Source organism: Rhinatrema bivittatum, chromosome 11, assembly GCF_901001135.1.
Source record: "Rhinatrema bivittatum chromosome 11, aRhiBiv1.1, whole genome shotgun sequence".
NCBI lineage: Eukaryota > Metazoa > Chordata > Amphibia > Gymnophiona > Rhinatrematidae > Rhinatrema > Rhinatrema bivittatum.
The window spans coordinates 64,981,643-64,996,920 of record NC_042625.1 but is presented as its reverse complement, the minus strand read 5'-3'; the positions used below and the strand labels follow the sequence as shown (position 1 = coordinate 64,996,920).

At 44.2% G+C, this 15,278-nt stretch overlaps 1 protein-coding gene across 1 annotated transcript in view; it reads right to left on the bottom strand.

Moving 5' to 3' along the window:
* Positions 1-163: 163 nt before the first annotated feature.
* The window catches only part of SLC7A4 (solute carrier family 7 member 4), a 46,545-nt gene continuing 31,430 nt past the window's right edge, over positions 164-15,278 (bottom strand). Inside the window, exons 5-6 of the mRNA XM_029571519.1 lie at positions 13,003-13,111; positions 164-9,921 (exon numbers count right to left, since the gene is read on the bottom strand). Coding sequence (XP_029427379.1) covers positions 9,719-9,921; positions 13,003-13,111 — 312 coding nt within the window. The 3' untranslated portion in view covers positions 164-9,718. The remainder of the gene's footprint in view (positions 9,922-13,002; positions 13,112-15,278) is intronic.

Sequence of the window (15,278 nt, the reverse complement as noted above, 5' to 3'; positions counted from 1 at the left end):
CGTGTGTAAAACCTATTGACAATTTGAACGCATATATCATAGAAATTTTCAAAAGCCCATTTATACACATAAAACCCAGTTTTAACCCTAAATCCCTTTGAAAATTACCTCCAGTATACCAAAATATAGTTATAAAAAATGACAAGAGGCATGTTGTGTTGCTTCTGAACATTTATTCACAAAATTGTATATCTGTTTAATAAATACAGCAATAAACATAGTGAAATGGACTAGAATTAAGTGCACTCCTTGAATGCATTATCGGAAACATTGTCCATGACAGGGCATTACAAACCATAAGGGACAACAAAAACAGAATTTACTGCCAGCGTAGACAAATTACACAAGCCACAGCAAAGCCCCGGTGAGTGAGACTCCTAGAAATAGATATTCCAATGGCTCTTCACTCACGTATTCTCAGCTGGTAGGGTACAGTTTAAGCAAGGTGTACACAAAACAATGAAGGGACTAACTTCCCCAGGGTAGTTAAGTCACTACTGAGACAATATTACTTGGTTTTTCATATAGGAATTCTAGTGCATAAAGTAGCAGTGTATACTGGTTGCTCAATTTTCGTAAAATTGGTGTGGTGGTATATCCTGTAAACACTGCTACATCTGAGTAATGTTGTCACAGGCTGATGCAATAATGTGCGCTGAGCCTGGTGCAGAGGTTAACGAGCGCTTGGTTGTGCATTTTGGACGGGCTAGGCTAACATCCGGTGCAATAAGGGGAAAAGCCTGTCCAAAAAGCGCGTCCATAGTGCATGCCCAGACCAGCGCGTAGCTAAGAGCGCTCATCACATGTAAATGCATGTAAGATGAGGCTATAAGCAATTACCCCCGAGGCAAAAAATTACGTGCGCCCGATGCGCATGTTTTAACACGGAAAACTTACAGCGCTCTGAGCCATCTGAAAAACGCTCCATAAAGCCACAAAAAAAGCCCCAAATACTGATTTTCTGTGGAACTTGAGCCAGAGGATATGATCAAGGGGACGACTGTCCCGATACTAAGTAGTAGGAACCGCAGGAAGCAGCATGAAAAAAAAAAAAATCTTGCCAGTGGTTAGGTTAGGAAAATGGACACCCATTAACCGAGCGTCCATTTTCGTAACCGGCGCACAGCCACGTCTCCTGGGCGCCCGATGCCATGGAGGCACTAGGGGGCGAACAATTTATCTTTTTAGCGCAGCAGCTCATTTGCCTATTGCATCGAGCGCCCGGGAGAGGTGATTGTGCATGTGCGTTTCTCCGTGCACTTCATTGCATCGGCCTGTGCACTGCTGAGATGTTTCCTCTCTGTTTCCCGCACTCTGGAATATTAAACAGCAGGGGGTGAGACCAGAAGTGTGGGGATACCGCAGATGCCTGGGGCAGCAATGCATAAAGGGAGTCCGATTCCTGCTGTGGCGGCATCATTATTAGCTTTATTTGATATAATCAGACTCTTCCAGGGATGCATCCTGCAACAACGGAGAAAGTAACTTGACAGCCTGCTTTTAGCCTCATTAACTAACTTCCTTTTCTTTTTTCATCATTGTCTTGCTTTCTGAAATACCCCAAGTCTCTTGTCCTGAATGTTTGCCCTAATAGATTGTAAGCTCTATTGAGCAGGGACAGTCTTTTTTTGTGTAGTGCTATAGAAATGTTAAGTAGTAGTAGCAGTAGTAGCAACCTTGGACCATATGTGACCGACTAGGAAAACAAGTTCTACTCAGAAGTAAAGGAGCCTGCCTGCCAGGATACACATATGCCCCCAGATATGAATGGGTCTGAACCCCCAACCTCCCATCCCTGTCAGAGTCCGTATGTTCCCCTCCCCCCACACGTCCTGCAAATCTGGTGTGGCCACGATAGCGAACATAAAAGTGTAGGCTAAAAACACACTGAAATTAAAGATAGAGAGGAAGTTCAGAGGAAAGTTATAAAGAAAACCTCTCCTGGGGTTGAGAAAAGACATTTTAAAAAGCCTCTGTGTGTAGGAGGCAGTGCTGTTTTTTCTACGCAGTGAGATGAGAATTAAGAAGGGAGCCCTCTGCATGTGCTCGGCCCCTGCATGACTCTTATTCCACAACTGAGGAAAGCGGTGGTCACAGCTTCCTGCTTTGCTTTCGCAGATTAGGAAATTCTGAAAATGACTGATACCGGGTCACCCGTGTCACTGGCAGAAGGGAGTTTAGAATCCGCTGACAGGGCAGAGAACAACTGTGTTACTCGTGGGGCAAGGGACCCTGATGGGAATGACCAGCAGGACCATAAGTGGCTACAGCCCAGGAGCTTTCGAAATCCATGGCGGGTTGTAACGGAAAAGCCTGGAAGGAAGACCGGCATTACTAAAACTGGTGCAGCTGGACAAATGGACGATAGGCCAGTTTGTAAGGTGCACGGAAATAAACCTGGCCCTTGAAAGGTGCTTTTTTTCATGGCTGTGCATGCTTAGAAGTTTATGTTCATTGAGTAGCTGTGAAGCACCACTATGATCCCAGGGCTGAAGTTTAGGCACCCAAAGGTGCTGGGGGGAGGCGGGGAGAGGGGGTGGGCGGAAGTCCCATGTAGAGGCAATTCAGGCCACAGTTTTCTTAAAGGAGCTTGTTTTCCTTGAACCAAAGAAGATGGAAGAATGGACAGCACAGTATCGTGGATATTATTCTATATGTCAGAAAAAAGAAAAGAACTGGCAAAAACAATAATGCTATTCTTCAACATTGCTTTATTAAGCATATATAAAGGAGAATTAAAAAAATGCATGTAGAAAACTTAATAGAAACATGAGGGCAGGAAAAAAAAAACCTTGAAGTCCTTGTGAACAGTCTGTTGAAATCCTCTGCTCAGTGCACAGCGGCAGTCAAAAAAGCCAACAGAATGTTAGGAATGACCTGTAAAGGAATGGAGAATACCATACTGCCTCCGTATCGAGCCATGGTGCCACCGCACCTGAAGTACTGCGAGCAGATCTGGGCCCTTCATCTCAAGAAAAACACATAGAGGACTTAAAAATGGTGCAGAGGAGAGCACCACTGCAGGCTACAGCTGTTCAGCTTGGAAAAGAAATGGCTGAGAGAGGACATGATAGAAATGTATACAATCACCAGTGGTGTAAAACAGGCAAATAAAGGATGGTTATTTATCATTTGTTCATCCTTTTGGAGATGCCTGCATCAAACTGCTGAGCCTTACAGACCTGCACACAGATGAAGACAGACACTGATGTCTTTACAGAGAGAGAAACTGTACGAGTCGCTGCTGGTCAGCATGGGGAGAGAACAAATTAACTTTTAATTAAGAAGGTCTGGTTACTCTCAGTTTTTAGGGGTAGATCATTTTTTAAAAATTCAATCCATATAAACATTTGATCAGTCCATTGTGCTAGTTTAGAAACTGTGAAAGTGCATCTGTCTTGAATCACTGAAGCAATATTTCGTGGGGCACAGGACTTATGTCTGACAATTTGCATGAAGAACTTTAAAGGTATTTTAAGACACATTTGTTCAGGCTTGCATTTCCATAAGAACTCAAATTCATACTTTGTTGATGGTATTGATGGCATGTAATTGTTAAGATTATCTTGGAGCTGTTGTTTTATGGCTATTTTATTTGTTGTTTCTTTTGTGCTATTTTGATGTTCGTATTAGGTATGTATTTTTGTACGTCGCTAGGGCCTAGGTTCATGTAAAAGATGTACTGTGGCTGAAAAAAAGAAAAGAAAAAAAAAAGTGTTATCAGTGTGTCTCTAGGGGAAGGGACTCTTTTTAGAATGTATTTGCCTGGAGACTAGCAGTTTGCAGGATAACTTAGCCATTGTCTGCAGGTCTTTCTGTCTGAGGCAACTACAAGCTAAGTGGAATTGTTTGCTTATTTATCATATCTGGGCTAAGTATATCCCTTGTCTATATTTTGTATTATTTAGTGCCTTTGAAGGGGAGGTGGGGTTAGCAGTTTGTAGGAGAACTTAGCCATTGTCTGCAGATCTTCCTGTCTGAGGCAACTACAAGCTTAAAGGTGAATTTTAAAAGCCCGCTGCGCACCAAAACTGGGAATTACGTGAATATGTCGGGCCGGCACACACCGAGCACATTTTAAATGCTGCCCGAGGGCACGCGTATCTCCTGCTATGCGCACAAATTAAAAGTTCCAAATAAAGGGCGGGGTATGAGCATGATCTGGGTGGGGCATGGGCGTTCTTAGATTTCAATTTCAAATTAGCACGTAAATTATTGTGCGCACAGGAGCGTGCCAGGGTCCCCTGTGGTAAAACTGGTAATGGCGTCGGTGCGCGTGTCTTTTAAAACCCCTCCATTTATGCGTCAGAAGCATTTGCACGCATAGGCACACGTCCACATAAATTATGTGTACATGTGTGCCCGGTCAGGCTATTTTATAACATGCAGCAATATTTATTTATTTAGGATTTTTTTATTTACTGAAGTATAGCATTCTGCCTTCACTCCGGTTTACATTGGAACAACATAATACATACAGTTAACCTTAGAACCTTAGAACGTTGAGTAACATTACATCCGAATTTGTATAATAATACGATATTACTTACTAGAACTATTATACCATTTCTATATAGTGCAAGTTAACCAAATTAACAGAGTAAGGGCTAAACAGCTGATTGATTGATCAGCGGTGGGGTCTGAGATAGGATATCGGAGTATGGTGGGTGGGGCGGGTCAAGACTAAAAGTGGATTGGGGAGAGGTGGCTGGGTGGATAGAGGGGTGGGGGGTGGAGGGGAGGGGGGGTGCGAGGAGGGGAAGCAAAATGGGTGGGGCCAGAGACGTGTAGTGGTTCCGGATAGGTGTACATTACTTAGCCTACACTGTCTCTGAACGTTTGGCTGAATAACCAAGTCTTTAGTTCTTTTCTGAAGGATTTGATGTCGCGAATTGCACTTAAGTGTTGTGGTATGGAGTTCCATAAGTTTGGACCAGCTATGGAGAACGCTCTGTTCCTGGTGTTGGTTAGTTTTGCTAGAGAGAGTGAGGGTATATCAAGGTGTATTTTATTGGTAGTTCTGGTCAGTCGTTGAGGTTTGTGTGGTTGGATTAAGTCCTTGATTGCTGTGTTGTCGGTTTTATATAATGCGCTGTGAACTATTGTTAGGATTTTGAATTCTATTCTTTGCTTGATAGGGAGCCAGTGAAGAGTTTTTAGTACTGGGGTGATGTGATCTGATTTCTTTTTACCAGTCAATATTCTTGCTGCGGCATTTAACAAATAATTTTGTTATGATATTTGCTTGGTTTTGCTTCTAAGTATTACTTTTCTTAATATAAGCTTGGGGATAACCTGTACAAAATGGCAGTTACTACCCTTGACAAACACATAGGTGTAACCTGCAGAGTGGCAGCTGTTGCCACGGGGATCTTGCTGGGCAGACTGCCAAAAAAACTAATGTTACTAATACTATGTTATAAATGCCACTAATAAATAAATAAATAAACAAACAAACAAATAAATAAAAAGGCTATATTAATTAATTCTATTTTAATTGATAAAACTCATTAAAATCTCTAATTTTAGATAAACAATTCATCCTTGTTCTTATTAAAAATAAATTCTGATTTGACAATAGCTTGAGTAATTAATAATTCTTAGACACTAATTAGTACAGTTGGAGGTTCCTATTACTCCTACACCCCGCTATAAATCATTGGAGAGTATAGGAGCGCTACTGCCCAGATCATCCCCTCTCTCCTTGGCCTCCTGAGTCCCCTGTTCACTTCTGGTACTCACCCAGGGCTGCCTTGTCCTCTTCAGCAGGGAGCAGTAACAACCTGAGCAAAAATCAGCGTGTGCTCACAGGCCCTGTGATGGCCTTGCCCGTTCCTCTGGCAGGGTTTTCTGTTACCAGGAAAACCTGTGCAACGGTCAGAGCTACCATAGGGCCTGTGATTGAGCATGGCGCCCCACTGAAGAGGGCAAGGCAGGCCCAGGTCATAGAGCCAAAGACACTCCGGCATCTTATCAAAATTTGGCACTGGAGGCAGTTGTCTATGCTGCCTATGCCTGTCTACACCAAAGTTGCCCTCTCGCTTATGTTCGTTTGACATACTCTCATATTACACTAACAATTATAAAACTAAGATAACCGGAGTAGAGCATGGGGCTGAGAAATGACACTGGTCATTGGGGATGATGCTGTCTGCTTTTGGGTTGAGAATCCAAACAATAATGGGTGGGCATGACTGGAATGGACTATTTGCTTAGCCCCAGTCCTAGCTTTGTTTTAGAAATTCATGATGTTTAGTAGCAATAATGATTCCCGGTCAGACACTGAGTTAACAAGGGGGAAATCTTGTCAAACAAACTTGATTAAGTTCTTTGATGAAGTGACCAAAGCGGTGGATCAGGCCTGTCTGGACTTCAATAAAGCTTTTGACACTGTTCTGCACAGAAGGCTAGTGAACAAACCAATCAGTATAGGAGTAGGACAGAAGGTTGTTAACTGGGTGAGCAATTGCTTAAAACACTCAATATAGAGAATGGTGGTCAATGGAGTCTCCTCTGCTAAGAATGGTCTGAGAATCAGGAGACGTGGGCTCAAATCCTGCTTCTGTTATTCTTTGTGATTTTGTGCAAGTCACTTTACCTCCTCTTGCTGCGGGTAGCACCTAGATTATAAACTGTCTGGGAAAGGAAATCATCATATCTGTATGTAATTTAGAGTAAAGCACCTTGTTTGGGCAAAAATGATTGGGGGTGGAAGGGTGGTGAAAAAAACAAAAGGGGACTTGAAAAACTGGTGAAGGGTTTTGAAGCTGTGCTTTGTGTAAAAAAGTATAAAATCATGCTTGGGTTTGGAAAGGCAAGTGATCTAGTTCTCAAAACTCCAATCATGCGGCTGGAATGCAAATGTGCCTTAGACTAAGTACAGTATATTTCTTGTCTAGCTTTTGAGAGCTAACACCTTCTTTAGGTTAGAATTGAAAAGGATCTAGTCAGAATAACACAGCATGGAATACTAACTGTATGCTCCAATACATAAGGAGGTAGGGTTGATACCTCAGCCATATCAACCTGAAGAAGCTGATCCAGGCTGGTGTCCCTGGGCAAAGGTCAGGAAGCTGCCTTTCCCGTCCTCTCCTTGGCTGGTTGGGTTTGCCTTCCTGGTTGCTTTTCGGGATTTTTCCATTTTAGTGATGGGAAACCTTGTAACACTCCTGGTTTTTGACCTGTAGAAAGATTGTTTCTCTTGGGGGGGGGGGCAGATAGGGAAGACTCTACCCCCTTCATCCTAAATCCGAGGGTGATGGCCTAGTGGCGTTTGGACTCAGAATTTGGGGAAACGAAATGTTTGCGTTAGAAGACCTGGGAGGAAGATTTCACTGCCCCCTCCCTACCCTGAAGGAGGAACATCGAGAGAACTGTACATTCCTAGTTGGATCCTTGTTCCAGCACGGAACGTGCTGGAACAAGGATCCAGAGAGAGAAACGTTCTGGAGAATTGTAAGATCATTCTGAGATATTCTGGGGATCCCACTTGGAGAGTTCACCCTGGGGAAAGAGAGAAGTTTGCAAGTGCAAAGACTGTTTTGTGAGTTTTAGAGGGTTTTTTTTTTTCTAAATAAGAATAACCTTGCCCACCTGTGAACCTTACTTATCCAAGCCCTGGAGGGTGTTTTCTCTGGCTCTGGTAGAGACAGCGAGAGAGACCCTTGCACAGATACTCCAAGACCTTTTCCTGGGTACTGATTAGCATGGAACCCAGCATTGTCTATCTACTACTTCAGCTTATTCTTCCTCATGTGCATCACTTGGCACTTGCCAATGTTAAATTTCATCTGCTATTTAGATGCTCAGTTCCACAGTCTCACAAGATCTTTCTGGAGTTCCTCACATTTTGTTCCCGTTTTAATAACTTTGAATAATTTTGTATGATCTCCAAATCTGATCATTTCACTCCTTGCTCCCTTTTCCAGATCATTAATGAATATCTTAAACAACATAGGTCCCTGTGGCACCTTTCTCTATTGGGAAAACTGACCAATTAGCCTTACCAAGCCACAATAGGACATAACCTTCCACCACATGACTTTTTTAATTTACTGGGGAGTCAAGATACACTATAGTGACCTTATACACACATTTATTAACAACTTCAAAAAAATCTGGTAGCTCACTAAGATGAGACGACTACTTCTATGCCACCTGTTCTCCAGTAGATCAACCCTATCCATATGTCCAACAATTTTGTTTTTAAGAATGGCTTTTAACAGTTTGCCAGGCACCAATGTCACACTCTCTGGTCTATAGTTTCCTGGATCATCCCTGGAGACTTTCTTAAAACTTGGCATTACATTGGTCACCCTCCAGGCCAAGGAACTGTGACTGTTTTTAATGATCGATTACAAATACTAGTAGCAAGACTGTAATTTTCAGAACTATGTGGATCAGCCTGATCAGGATGTTCAGGATAAGATTCAATCCTAGAAATAATAGTATTGCCCTTGTAAAAATGACTTCTAAGACCCCACTTTAAGCAGTGCATTCAGTTATGGAGACCATGTCTTTGTAAGGACACTGAAAGATTGAATGCAGTTCAGAGAAGGTCCTTTCAACAACATCCAGGGCCTGACTCGCAAACCCTAAAAAGAAAGGCTTAAGGAAATGTACTCACTGGAAGAAAGGTAGGAAATATTCAAATATGTCGTACAAAAAGAATATTAAGTACAATAAAGATAAGGTATGAAGCTGGAGGGATTCTGATTTAGAGGAAATGCTTCTTTACTGAGAGGATGGTGGGTGCTTGGAATAGACTCCTGCAGAAGAATTGACAATTGCTTGGGACAGATACAGAAGGCAGTGGTAAGAGCAGGGATGAGTGGTAGATAAAAGATGTGAAGAGCCTGGGAGATGGACTAGGTATAGAAACTTAAATGTTCAACCTCTTGAAACAGTAGAAGGCCTAAAAGGGCAGATGACAAAGCCAACTTACAAGAAAATGAAGTAGCAGGAATTTGATATACTCTGATATAAAAGACCAAAAGTCCACGACAAGGCCTAAAATGGTGCAATCTAAAAGTCTGTTGGGCATCATTACACATCCAAAAAGAAAAAAAAATAAAGGTGAAAAGCTGGGAATCATTACACCCTCGATTTGCTTCCTTTCCCTTGGACATTCTAAAGATATAATCAGGGGGAGGTGGCACGTTTCCTGGTCTGAGCAGCAGGCTGAATTGGTTACGCTTCCCGCTTCCTGCTTCTATTGCTTTTGGCTGTTTATGCAGTATACAAATGTATCGAGTAAATAAATAAATAAATAATGCAGAAGAAGCAATCTCCTGCAGGTGGTGAAGCTCGTATGACTGACCGCTGGAAGATATCCTTAGCTAGAACAGAGTAGGCAGAGGGGACCAGGCAGACTGAGTAAGTCAAACGATCTTTATCCGCCAACAGCTGGTACAGCTACTACAATTTCATGCTTGCAAATAAGGTTAATGACAACTGGCTTCACCTCCAGGCCTCAAAAGCTCCTAAAGGACATTAACTGCCAGTGTGTGCAAGGAGCTTCCTTCTGGTATCAGTAATGCTGGCAGCGGTAGTGTCGGAGGGGCACCTGCCTGCATCAATATGGCTGACTGCGTCAGTATGGGAGGTCAGTGATGCAGGCAGTATCGGCGGGACGAGGGTTCCATTGTACACCAGTGTCGTCGGTTTGGCAGGAGAGAGGCGCTGTGGGGGGGGGGGGGGGGCGTTCCTTTGCACAACATCATCTCTTTGCCTCCTCCTCCTCCTCCTGCATCGCCTCTGCCATCCCCATTGCATCCTGTGCTCTTGGCTGGACAGCCTGCACTGTCTCCTTCAGGCTGCTGCCGGAGAAGACCACGTACCGGGCTGTCACCCCTTGCGACCTTGGCTCCCGCAGATTTTCTTTGCTGTTCCATATGCCGTAGCCAAAATAGACCACAAGACCTAGAGCCAGGGAAGACAGGGCACATCGTGTGAGAAAGACAAGGCGGGGGGGGGGGGGGTCACTGTCCCAGAAAAAGCAGAAATAGTGAATTTAATCTGTGTTACAAGGAAGCCTCCATCCAATGGATGCAAAGAAAGGACGTTTGCTGCCAGGACAGTCTCAGGAACCTTCCCTAGCTTGAGCACGGGTTTCCAAAACACTGCAAAACTTGATGCCACATCATCCCACACTTCTCAGAGTGACCCTGAGATCTGATCTACTTCCATATTTCTAGACATTTTTATATCAACTGCAACTAGTTTCAATGGAATTTAATGTAACTTTGCATCTATGTTATTGGGGGTGGGGAGATGTTGAAGGTATAGATGAGTGGCGAGGAGCTTTATTCCTAGTCATGGAGATATTCTCCATGCTATAATATGACGGTATTACAATGCAATAAGATGGCATGTCAATAGTGGCCAAGTAATATAGTTGCATCGTTTGCTAGTCACAGGTGCCAGACTAGCAGCCCTTGGAAACAGAAGCCAGCATCCTTTCGCCAACAGCGGCCAGCCTGGGTCCTTGGAAGATGATTTTAATAGGAAAGTCCATTCCCCATCTCTCGCTCTCAGAAGTCTGAAGTGGTGACACCCAAGTCTATCTGGTTAATTGTTAATGGACCTGTCCTCCAGAAACCTGTCCAGACCGTCTTTAAACTCAGTTATACTATTAACCTTATCCACACTCTCAGACAACAAATTCCACATCTTAACTGTGCATGGACTGAAAAATGTTTGTTATATCCCTTTTTTAATCCTACTCATTTTAATGTTTTTATCACTTTATGTTTTTATATGCTATGGTTTTACCTTATTATGTTTATGCATTTTATTCTCCTTTAGACTTCTTTTACTCTCTTTCCGCCTTTTGAATTTTGTATTTTCTTATTTTATTGTAAACCGCTTAGATCTTACAAAACATCTGTATAGGTGGTATATAAAGGATTTTAAATAAATAAAATAATGTGGACACCTGGCCCATGGGAGCAGGACCAACAGCCTCAACTCATGCAGCACAGCCCACCAAATCTCACTGGACATCAAATCTCATTAGGGATGTGAATCGGGTGCCCGATCGTTCCCGCTTTCGGGTTCGTCTGGCCACGGGAAAATCTCGTTTTCCCGCGGATCCCCGTTTTTTTTTTTCAGTGAAAAATCATTTTTCGGGTTAGTACGCACTAATTCATGTTAGTGCGCACCAACAAAAATAGCAAAAAGTAACCAAAATAACAAAAATAAACGTTTTTTTGTTAGTGCGCGCTAACTCCCGTTAGCGCGTGCTAACCTGAAAAACGATTTTTACGAAAATTCGGGGGGAAAAGTGATCATTTCTTTTTTTTCCCGATATATTAATGAATTTAGAAATATTGTATGATATTTCAATTCGTTAGAAAAACGATTCACATCCCTAAATCTCACTGTAGTGGTGGTGGCATATCAATTTGTGACAGGGCAAAGCGAAGTTCCTAATGTAAGTACTGTCTCCCCCTGTACCCTGTCAGCCTAACTTACTGTTTCCACTATTTTGTACTTTTTCCCTTTTATTTTTAACCACTTTGAGGCTGATGCTCAATAAAAGCTGAGCTTCTGAATTTAGGCACCAAAGTTGGCTCGTGTTTTCAGTCGAATGTTAGGAACCTTTCAGCTAAAAATTCATCTTAAATCTAAGCTATTATTTTGCCTAGAATTAGCTCCTAAATTAGGTGCTGAAAATCAGAGCTAAGCTCCTAACTTTTTACCCTGCCCTATCTAAATCCACCCTCATAGCTGCCCACTCTTAAGATCGTATATTTAGAAGCCTAGTGAAACTAGGAGGCTAAATGTAGCACTCTGAGGCCACCGCATAAAGGTGTGTTCAGCCGAACGCACCTTCCTACCTGCACTTCAATGCACATTTTCTGTGCGCAGAACTCATTGCCAATGCAGCATAAAGTTTTGCGCGCAGAAAATGTGCATTCATAAACGGGAGCACTGCTTAGTGTCCTCGCATGGAAATCCCATTAAGCAGTATGACCCCAATGCGAAGAGACTGCAATTTTGGCCACGCACCTTTTTTAGCACTGGAAACTTAACCGTGGGTCAGAGGTGGAGTTAAGATTCCAGCACTATCCATGTAAAAATGTGGAAAACAGTCCACTGATAGGTACTGACTTATGTGGGTAGGTGGTGGCAGCCACCGCCCCTTAGCCAGTTAAATACTGGCTTATCCTGCTATCTGGCAGTGGTTTGCCGCTACTTATCAGGATAAATAAATTTAATCAGGCTCAGTTTATTTAATCGGCCTATCAGCCCTAGTAAATTCTCAAAAGGACCCATTTAGGTGCCTAACTCCCAATATATAGCCAGATAAGTCAGGGGTGTTCTGGGGGTGGATAAGAGGCATTCCAAGAAGGGGCGGAGTTAGCTGGATAGGTTAATTGGTTAACTCAGAGATTCAGAGTTAGCCAGTTAACCTATCCAGCTAAGTCTGGCCTCCCCGAAGGGCTGGTCTAAAGTTAGACGGATATACCTAGGTATTTCAGCGGAGCTGCTGCGCTGCTGAACATCTTGGTTAATTGGGTTATTTTCTAAAGGCTTATCGCACGCGATTCGGCCGTATCGCGTGCGATAAGCCTCTATCATGCAAATTAGGGGGAGGGGAGGAGTCTGGGCGGGGAGGGGCAGAGTCGGCGGTGTGTTCGCTGCCAGCGATAATGTTACAAACATTATCGTTGGCAGTAGCGCGCCGAATAGCACCACCTTTCACGGTGGCGCTATTCGGTGCGAAAGCCGGCAGCGGGCGCACCGCGGCCCCCAAAATCATACCACTTTCGCAGGCCCACCGTTTTCGCAGGATTCATCATTCTGCGAAGAATGATGAATCCTGGCCTAAATTAGCCAGATAAGTGTGTCCAGCTGAATATTAACCCCTTTGAAAATAGACTTCTTTATGAATCAATTTGGCAACTCATGTAAAAATTGTCATACCAATCAACTTATCTTAATCAGAATCAAAGTAATGGACAGCACAGAAGTGGCTGATTAATATAATAAACTCACCAATAACAAGCCAGATGGAGAAACGCACCCAAGTCATATAGTTCAGCTTCAGCATGAGGTATATATTAAGAAGAATACTTAATGCGGGTGTCATTGGAACAAGAGGAACCTGCAAGTAACCAAAGAGCAATGAACCTTGCTGTAGGGAACCCAGGAGGTATGGCAGAGGATTCCCATGCATTTGGCACAGGGTTATCCAAGGATATGACACTGAGATCCTAGGAGATGGACTATAGGAGTCCCAAAGAATATGATATCAAGATTCCAGGGAATGCAGCACAGAGTCCCCAAAACATTTGGTAGCTGATTCATAAACATTACACAGTGTTTTGTTTTTTTTAATTTTATGTGCCGTGTTTCCTAATCTTATTGCTAGGTATTTGGTTACTTACCTGTAACAGGTGTTCTGAATGGACAGCAGGACATCAGCCCTCACACATGGGTGACGTCATCTGATGGACCCTAGCACGGAACTACTGAACATGTGCAGATGTAGTTACCTCTCTGCCTCCCAGACAGGATCCCTCAGTCCATGATAAAAGTTAGCACATGGAGAAACAACTCCCAGGGGAGATGGGAGAGAATCCTGAGGACTGATATCATGTTGTCCATCGGAGAATACCTGTTACAGGTAAGTAACCTCATTTTTCCAAGGACAAGCAGGATGGCAGGTGATATCCCAAGCTACAGGCTGCCCATAAACAAGAAAAAGGGGGGAAACCAAATTGTGAAAGACACCACCTGAGTGGTTGGCAGAAGAAACCACTCTATCCCCTTTTCTTCTGTTAAAGCATGATTCTTTTTTTTTTTTTTTTAGGCAGCTGGACCCAAAATGGGTTCTAGGAGGGAAACGAGTTTGATCTACACTTCAGAGAGACCCGAAGGGCAAGAGGAGTGACAAAAACTCCAATTGCATGGCAATGGTCCCTGCCGAAGACAGGGGTGTGATGTGATCTCATGGTAGAAGCCTCCTTCCCCACACAAAAACCAACGCAGTCAGAGCTCCCGCACAGCAAGCCCTGTCCTCTGGGGACCGGAAAGGGCACAAATCACTAACCAAGAGAAAAGATCTCTTGGACCAAGACCGCAGTTTTCTCTGGTGTCAGAAAGATAGCCAACCAGACAATCTGGGGCTAGAGAGCCCTCCAGAAAGAAAACTGCGGATCACTAGCATCTAAAGAGCAAGAACACATAGCTACGCCCGATGTTCGGCCGGGAGGAACAACGGACATAGAACTAGGGCTTAGTTTGCAGACAAAAAAGAAGTGGGGTGTGTGTGTGTGTAAGCTTCCTCGAAGGGGGGAGGGAGAGGAGTGGTACCAGGGCAGGGTGTGACACCTGTGTGTGGGGGGAGGCCAGGACCATGACCGGGTGTGAACTTTCTCTCTCAGAAACACAAAAACTCTCTCCCACACATACATGTGAAAAGACTCTTCACACGCTTCCTCCTCCTTATCCCAGTGAACCTTCCTCCCCAGCCCACCCCAGTGCTCTACCCCCAGCCATTCTTCACCCACCAGTGCTCAGTATGCACTGGTGGGTTAAGGACAACAGATGCGCTGAATGCTGTTGGGGGCTGCAGATGGAGAGTCACTGAGGTAAGGAGAAGGGCAGAGAGAATGGGGCCCTTTTGCTTGACCCTCAGCTTCCTCTTCTCTGCCCTGGTGATCCTGGTTCTTCATCCACAGCCCTCACTTCCACTGATTTCATCATCTCCCTCCAGTGGCCCTAGAGCTCCCAAGTCTCATCCCCAATCCCCAGTGATTCTCAAGTCCTCATCCCCCTGATAGTCACTAATTTCCCTTTTCCAGAATATTATCCTTTCCGGCAACTCTGATCCTCGTCCTTGGTCATTAAAGCACAGGTCTCCTCTTTGAACTGGACTCAGCTGGCTATCCTCTGCCTTGGGGGGGGGGGCGCAGACTGGCATGCACCACCCGCTCTCCTCAGCCTCCTCAGACAGGGTGGAGGATCTGGAATTCAAAAGGGCAGCACCGTGTTCTTTCCTCACTCACTCTCTCCATCCCCCCACCACTCACCCTCCTATCCCTTCCCTTCCCCTCTCCTCATTCGCTCTTCCCTGCCCCTCCAACCGCCTCACTCACAGTCTGTCCCCCACTCTTATCTCACACTTACCTCTGATCCATACATTCATACCCCAGAACTTTGTTCTCCTCACTCATTCTCTCTCCCCACACAACACAAAGCCCCACCAATCCCTTCACTCTCTTGCCCTCCTCTCCCCCCCATCCCCTCACTCACTCACTATTGCTCCC